General features: G+C 39.8%; 1 protein-coding gene across 1 annotated transcript; it reads right to left on the reverse strand.

The window, feature by feature from the left end:
• Window positions 1-2105: 2105 nt before the first annotated feature.
• RAB39B (RAB39B, member RAS oncogene family) lies at window positions 2106-5521 on the reverse strand (the record flags this gene model as incomplete). The annotated part of the gene is made up of 2 exons (XM_079727646.1): window positions 2106-2532; window positions 5307-5521. 2 exons carry the CDS (start codon window positions 5519-5521, stop codon window positions 2106-2108), a joined length of 642 nt encoding a protein of 213 aa, XP_079583772.1.
• Between the last annotated feature and the right edge of the window lie 3370 nt (window positions 5522-8891).

Raw genomic sequence — 8891 nt, forward strand, 5'->3', positions numbered from 1 at the left:
CTTGTCTTCACCTATGTAATAAAATAGCTTCTAAAGCTTTATCCTTAATATTGTGTTAACACCTGATTTTTTCACACATTTTCTAAAACCCAGTTATTGCAGTGACAACAGCACTGAATTCTACTAAAATGATTTTTAAAGTTCTAGAACTTGTTTAAGCAATTAAGCTCAGCCACTTCTGCTGGATCTATGCTGAGAGTTTTTAAACCTGCCTAAAAAATGAAAGGAATGGGAAAAGTATACATATGATGTATTTAAGTCAAGAAAACGGTAGAGAGTTTTGTTTGTACCTTTTTTTTTGAACTGACAGAATCCAGTCAACTCTCATCTATCCACTGGATAATCTTGCTTTCAGAATCTTCTAAACATAATTAAGTATAGTAGTTGATGAAACTTTGTGTTAACCCAATTTACTATCTTTTGTTTGTCTTCTACAACCACAAAGCTGGCAACTTAATTACTCCACCCAAGCCAGGTCATGCTAAACGAAGGAAGAGATGATGATTTGGTCACTTGGGGTTGATGCTGCACGTAGGTCCAAGGTGGTTTGTTTCCATAATTTTCATGATTTGACTTCTTTATTCCAGCTGATTTTCTTACTGTGAAAATTATGGCTTTTGCCTAGCTGAACTGGCTACAATTCAAAAAAATCATTTAAAGCATCACGTCTCTTCAAGAAGATAATGGAACCTCAAGCCAACCATTCCAAGTTTCTGATGCAGTTAGCTGTCTGTTCACCTGAGAACTGAGAGCTGACTTTCTAGGGTAGACAGGAACCCAGGGTAGGCATAAGGCAAACAAGTGGCCAAGGTCATTGTGAGGTGAGTATTTTATCCCCATCCCACTCCCCATTGCTGTATTTGGTTCCTTTCAATAATATATCCACTGTGTTTCAGTGATAAGGACATTTATAGCCCGAACAGTTCTAACGTGTTTTCACTGTGCAGTTACTCACTTGTGTAAAATCCTCTTGTCAATAATACCTGAATGGGCTTTACCTTCGACTCATGCCCGGGTTCCCTCAGGATTATAACTGAGTTGTAATCAATAAGGAAACATATCCTAACATGTAGAGAATATTTATTTACAGTCATATCTCTTCCAAAGTAAACAAATTAATAACAGTTTATTCATCTGACAGCAGGATGATGCAGTGAAACAAGAACCAGGAGTCAAGTGACTCTCCTGCCCCTCAGTTAATTTTTTCGTAAACTGGGGAAGAAACCCTAACGGCTTGTTACGATGATCAAATAAGTAAGTCAATGAACTGTAATGTGTCTGTAAGGCTTACAGCACCTCCTGTTGAGCAGGTGTTTACCTTCAGATTGCAGTCGCCAATGCAGTGAAACCCCAGGCGTGGTCAGAGGGGAAAGAGGGCATTGGAGTTACAGTTTCTCTCTTCTACTTACACGACAAATTGTGTGGGACAATTTCTTACACACAGCTGGTTATTCTTTCACAAGGCTGTACATTTTTTCAAGTGTGACAATAACAGTGTGTAAATAGCCTCCCTTTTTCACATTCACACCGTTTTCACTAGAACACCAGGCCTTGAAAGGGTCTTAGTAAAAGGCTGGTCCACACCCCTCATTTTACAGATGAGCTGTTTAGAAGCTAACTGGTACCTTTTAACCAAACCCAGCACATATGTTTAGTGCAGCATAGTCTCACTGATTAAGCTGATCTCATACTCTTTTTTAGGTTGGCTAATTGTTCCCAATGTGATACTTTTCTCCCCTTTACATATTTCTTTATGATCGTGACCTATGAATGAGCTGAAATACCAAGAAATAGTTGTCCTGACTGTGGGTGTACTTTTCTGGGACCTAGCTCCCCAGACCTCAGCTCCTTGACATGCAGTCCACAAAGGGCACACAGAGCGGCCACTGCCCAGCGTGGGCCACAAAAAAGTGCCAGTTCCAGCACCCAGGTTCCCTCACCCACCCACCCACCCGCCCATCACCTGTCCAAGGGCCCCTTGGGGAGGAGGCTCACTTGGTATCCAATATGGAGGTTAAGTTCTCTTCAGTCACACGATGATTCTATTCATTTTGATCACTTTTAAGTTCAGGTGGGAGAGCACGTTTTGGAGATAAAAGGGCTGACTAGCACAAACATCTTCTCTCTGATTTGACAACCTCTTCTGAAGAGTGAACTACGTTTGGTACAAATCCACTCTTCACCCCTTCCCAGCCCTCCTGGATGGTAATATCCCCCCTTTTAACCAGCTCATATATGTCTCTTGTCAGGTCTGTGAAGGCTTTCTCCACATTAATGGCATCTCGGGCTGACGTTTCAATGTACTTCATGCCATATGCAGCAGCCAGTTTCTCTGCCTCGTGGCGAGTCACTTGCCTCTGTGTATCTAGGTCACACTTGTGACCCACGAGAACAAATACAATTTGGTAGGGCTGAACGTGTACTTTGGTCTCTTCTAACCACTCATGGACATTCTGGAAGGACCTGCGGTTGGTGATGTCAAATAAGAGCAGACCACCTACTGAGTTCCTGTAGTAGGCACGCGTGATGGATCTACAACACAAGAAAGAAGCAAAGAATGAAGGCCATGCCCAAACTCCTGCACTTCAATGAACTCAGTGTATTCTGTTGTCTCTGGTTAGTAACATAGTCCTTTGGTGAAAATTGTTTTCCTTTTTTAACAAAGGAATACAAATGTCATTCCATAATAATAATGATATATGAATTCTCAATTGAGCAAAACTTTGAGATGGAATCTTCTAGAAACGAATGCTCATGGACATACAGGCATTTCCCCTTGATTTAGGCAAGAGCCACAGTTAACTCTCCACGCCCACATCTGAATAGCTGAATGAGACTTCCTCTTCTGTTCAGTGGGATACTTAAGTAACAGGTTATCATGAGGCAAATGAAATAATGGATGTTAAAGTATTCTGTGACCTGGAGAACTCATTACAAATTATAGTAGTTGGAAAAGGATTTTCTAAAAAGTAAGAACGAATTTACGATAGTTAACAGAAAATGCTTATTCGTATATAGGTATATTACAATATACTCCATTTTTTTCCCATTTATCATTACCACGTTTGTCTATTATTATATTTTTATTTTAATCTAACAGGGGTCCTCAATCTTTTCTGTGAGGAGGAACATAATTTTGTTTTTTATTTTCCAGTCCATGTGGGAATAGGAAAAAGAGGGATGGTCTGCAAAGGCTTTGAGCCAAGTGTCTGCTGGCCCCACTTCCTGAACACATTTTGAAGAGGCTGACTTGGGAGCCACAAGCTTGGAAAAACTGCCCAAATAGCCAAAGCTTCCCCTTAAAATAATATGATTTATTTAAAGCATTGTAGAATGCTTTAGAATATTTCTAAAACCTATTATACATTTTCTGTACTTCTGAAACAGAAGAAACCTCATTCATTTTCGCTTCTTGATTTGAGGAGCTTCATTTTTAATATGTGTTATGGTACTTTTCTCAGAGCATATTAGACATTGTAGAACTACTTGCTTGTACAATCACTTGCTTTAGACTACTGTGCTTTTTTATCTATGTTTATTTTTAGTTTTTCTGTCTCCTTGGATGAAGATAAACAATGAGGGACTCAATAGCTTAAGGCTTAGGACAAATGGCCCAGTGGTAACGGAATAAACAATGTCCAGGGAATTAAATTCCAAGCTAGATGATGGTAAGGACAAACCTTACAAATTGAGTTTGCCTCCAGAACCAGGCAAATCAGCCATAAAGACTGAAAGCATTTCTAATTCCCTTATGTTTGAAGATTCATGGAGAATGGTAGGTGTACCAGAAAATTCAACATGAACAAAGATTGTGATTCATGAACAGCTTGGTTCAAGAAATCAATAGGCAAGCTGTAGTCAAAACTCTAAAATACATTATTACATTAATGGTTTGTGACTATTTAGAAAGTAGCAAAGCCCTTTCTTTATAAATACAACACCAAGGCTACATAAAAATTAAAACCTCCCATACATCAAAAAATTTTCTTAAATAAAGTTAAAAGACAAATGAAAAACTGGGAAAATAGTTTACAATATCCATGACAGAAAAGGATTAATGTTCTTAATATATAAAGAGCTGTTAGAAATCACTATCACCTAATAAATAATAATCAGTGGATAGGAAAAGGCTGTTCATACAGAAAGAAATTCCAATAAGCATAAAAGATACCTTTCTTCAATTATGAGAAATGCAATCACAAGTTCAAAGTGAACCTGAACAAGGATATTTGAAATTTTCTCTTCTCCCCACCCCTCTCCAACCACCTAAGCAGCATCTTCTATGCTTGATTAGTGTTCGATAGCTAAATGAAGAAACGATCCTAAACGTGAGCTATTGAGCCCTCTTGATCTAGTTCCTGCTGCTCGGCATGACTGTAGCTCAAAGTTTTCTGTGTACACTGCTCTTCTGTCTTCATACATGCTGCTTCCTTGCCCTGGGCTTTTCCTGTTTTGCTTGGGTATCACACTCATCAGGCCTCATCTTCTGCACTTAGCCTTCCCTCATCTGTGTTCATACATATAATTACAAATGATACATACTACAAGGGCCACCAAAGGGTTGTAAGAGAAAATTAAGCCTGTTCATTGAGTACTCAATATGTGCTAAGCGTTCTGGTAGGCAGTGGGCATACAAATATGAACAAGGCACTCTTTTGTGTAATTGCTGGTCTATTTTTCCCCCAGTATGCTAGCACAGACATTCTAAGAGGGAAATGCCTATGTCTGTTTTGTTTACATGGCATCCCCTTGCAGGAGTTTCCTCAGGCTGTTTTCCCAGAAACAGTGCAGTGTCTGGCATATAGTGGATGATCATTCAATGTCTGCTGGTTGCAAGAAGGCATCAGTCATCAGTGTCTATTTCATATATATATATATATATATATATTTCTATATAGTATCTATGTTTATATCTATATCTAGCTATCTTTATCTCTATCTCTACATCATCTATCTATATCTGTCAGTTACATTAGGATGACCTGGGAACATTTTCGAAATGTAGTATAGGGACTGAAATTGATGAATTACAGTGATCAACTCCAGCTAGTTTATTAGCCACCAAGGGGCAGGTTGGTGCAGTTGTGGTGCGAGCAGTATGTATTATTGACTGGCTTTCCCTGCCAGGGTGCATCTTTCCCTGCACTGAACTCCCAGCTACCTGAAGGTGGGCTTGAGCAGAAGCTCTCAGACCCTCGGTACCTTCCCTAAGGGCGGCGACCAGGACCAGGAAGTCCTCTTTCCCCAGGGACGGTGCAAGCCCCAAAGACCCTCCCACTGCTCGCGGGCCCGGGCTGCGCTCCCACCTGAACCTCTCTTGACCCGCGGTATCCCAGATCTGGAGCTTGATGCGTTTTCCTGGCTCGATCTCCACCAGACGGGAGAAAAAATCCACCCCCACCGTGGGGTCCGAAACCTGGGCAAATCGGCCCTCGGTGAAGCGGCGGATCAGACAGGACTTGCCCACCGTGGAATCCCCGATGACAATGAGCCGGAACTGGTACAGCCAGATGGCCTCCATGGCCGGGGCTCGGCAGGTCTCCTTGGCCCAGGCCGTGGGCGGCGAGATGGGGGCGCCCGGCCGAGGCCTCAGAGAGCGCGACTCGGTCCTGATCTAGATCAGCCACGAGCGCATCGTTGGCCTGGGAGCCTGAGGCGAGGTAGGCCCAGGCGCAGGGAGAGAGGAGGGATGGATGCTGCGCTCGCAGAGGTGATGAAATGGCAGCAGCATCAGCACCACGCACTCTGACTCATCACTGACTACAGGGTTACTGTAATCCTCCACGTAGAGGCGACGCCCAGGACCGCACTGTCTGTAAGAGGAGCGCACGCAGAAATGGCCGGGAAAACAGCTCGTTCCCTTCCTTTCTAATTCCTCTTCTTAATTAAAAATTTTCTCTATTTCTCAAATTGCAAAAGTAACACTTCTTCATTAAAACTAACGAAACAATACAAAAATATACAAAAAAGGAAAGTCTATAATTATCTGCCCCCTACTTCCCCAAGATATTAACAGTTTGTTATATATTCTTCCACGTGTATTTCTATGAAAATATATATACATATACATATTTATTGCTGTTTGATTTTACAAAAATTGATCGAACTGGACCATTACTCTGACACTTGTTTTTTGCAATGAATAAAGAATCATTGGCATCTCTCCATTTCCAACTATTTTCCTTTTGCCATAACAAGGCTGCAATATTCTCTTAAGAATAGTCACACATACATTATTTCTATGAAATAGAGTCTTAATAAGAAAGACCAGGAAGTCAAAGAGTATGAATATTTTAAATGTTATATATATGGGCATTATACTTTGCAAACATACTGAGCAATTTAAATTCTAGTCAGCAAGGTGTGAAAAGACCATTTTTTGGCATTACTTTAAGCATCATATATGATATTCTTTCTTAATTCTTGCCAATCTGATGTCATTAAAAATAAATGGAATCATAGAATATGTAGACTTTTGTAACTGGCTTCTTTCACTTACCATGATGTTTTAGAGTTCATCTACATTGTAACATGTATCAGGACTTCATTCCTTTATATAACTGAATACTATTCCATTGGGTGACATAACACATTTTCTTTATCCATTTATCTGTTGATGGACATTTGGGTTGTTTCCGTCTATTGGCTATTATGAATAATGCTGCTATGAACATTCATGTACAAGTTTTTGTTTGAACACATACTTCGAACTCTTTTGGGTTTAAACCTAGGAGTAGAATTCCTGTGACCTATGGTAACTATATGTTACATCCTTTGAAGAAATTCCAGACTGTTTCCCACAGTGGCTGCACCATTTTACATTCCTACCAGCAGTGTATGAGGGTTCTGATTTCTCCATATCTTTTCCAACACTTGTTATTTTCTGACTTTTTGATTCTAGACATCCTAGTGGGTAGGAAGTGGTATCTCACTGTGGTTTTGATTTGCATTTCCCTGATGACTAATGACAATGTGCATATTTTTACATCCTTATTGGCCATTTGCATATTTTCCTTGGAGAAAGGTAGGCTCAGATCCTTTGCCTTTTTTTTTTTTTGGCCGCCGAGCGGCTTTGGGGATCTTAGTTCCCCGACCAGGGAATGATTGAACCTGGGCCCCTGGCAGTAAGAGCTCGGAGTTCTAACCACTGGATCACCAGGGGATTCCCCCTTTGCCCATTTAAAAACTGGATTGTCTTTTTATTATTGAGTTGTAAGAGTTCTTTACATATTGTAGGTGCAAGTCTCTTATCAGATATGTGACTTGTAAATATTTCCTCCCATTCTGTGTGTCCTTTTTGAACTTTCTTAAGGGTGTCCTTTGAAGTGCAAAGTTTTAAATTTTGATGAAGTAAAGATTGTCTGTTTTTGCTTTTGTTGCTTGTGCTTCTGGTGTCATGTCTAAGAATTCTTTGCCAAATTCAAGTTCATGAAGATTTACTCCTATGCATTCTTCTAAGAGTTTTGTAGTTTTAGCTCATACATTTAGGTCTGTGATTCATTTTATGTTAATTTTTATATATGCTGTGAGGAAGGGGTCCAGCTGCCTTCTTTTGCATGTGGATATCTACTTGTTCAAGCACCATTTGTTGGAGAGAATATTCTTTCTCCATTAAAAATATATTTATTTATCCTATTTTTGGCTGCGTCGGGTCTTAGTTGCAGCACTCGGGATCTTCGTTGCAGCCTGCAGGCTCCTCCTTGCTGCGTGCACGCTTCTCTCTAGTTGTGACCCATGTGCTCAGTAGCTGCCGTGGGTGGGCTTAGTTGCCCTGTGGCATGTGGGATCTTAGTTCCCTGACCAGGGATTGAACCTGCATCCCCTGCATTGCAAGGCGGATTCTTAACAACTGGACCACCGGGGAAGTCCCTCTTTCCCCATTTAATGATTTTGGCACCCTTGTTGAAAATCAGTTGACCATAGACTGGTTTAATTCTGGACTCTCAATTTTATTCCATTGGTCTATGTCTAGTCTTCTGCCAATACCACATTGTCTTGACTGTTGTAGCTTTGTAGTAAGTTTAGAAATCGGGAAGCATGAGTCCTCCCACTGTGCTCTTTTTTTCCAAGATTGTTTTTGGCTACTTGGGGCCCCTTTCAATTTCATATGAATTTTAAGATCTGCTTGTTAATTTCTGCATATAAGGCAGCTATGATATTGATTGAGATTTCATTAAATCTGTAGATCAATGTGGGGAATACTGCCATCTGAACAAAATTAAGTCTTCAAATCCTTGAACATAGAACATCTTTCCATATATTTAGGTCTCTTAACATTTCTTTCAACAATGCTTTGTAGTTTTCAGTTTACAAGTCTTACACTTCTTTAGCTAAGTTACTCCTAAGTATTTTATTATTTTTGATGCTATTTTGAGTGAATTGTTTTCTTAGTTTCATTTTCAGATTGTTCATTGCAAGTATATAAAAACATTATTGATTTTATATTTTTCAACTTTTTTTTTTTTTTGGCTGCACCATGCAGCTTTGCAGGATCTTAGTTCCCGAACCAGGGATCAAACCTGGGCCCTGAAAGTGAAAGTGCTGAGTCCTAACCACTGGACCACCAGGGAATTCCCGATTTTTTTAGTGTATTCTTTATGATTTGGTCAAATGGTTTTTCTGCATCTTCAAGATGATCATGTGATTTGTTTTTATTTTATTTGGTATAATGTATTACATTAATTGATTTTTGGATATTGAGTTAACCTTGCATTCCTGGTATAAATCCTACTTGATCATGGTGTATAATTTTAAAAATATGTTTTTGGATTTGATTTCTAGTATTTCTGAGGAGATTTTCATTCATATGCATGACATTTATTGGTCTATAGTTTTCTTTTATTGCAATGTCCTCTTCTGGTTTTAGTATCAGGGTAATATTGGCCTCATAA

Source organism: Hyperoodon ampullatus (genome assembly GCF_949752795.1).
Source record: "Hyperoodon ampullatus genome assembly, chromosome: X".
Lineage (NCBI taxonomy): Eukaryota > Metazoa > Chordata > Mammalia > Artiodactyla > Ziphiidae > Hyperoodon > Hyperoodon ampullatus.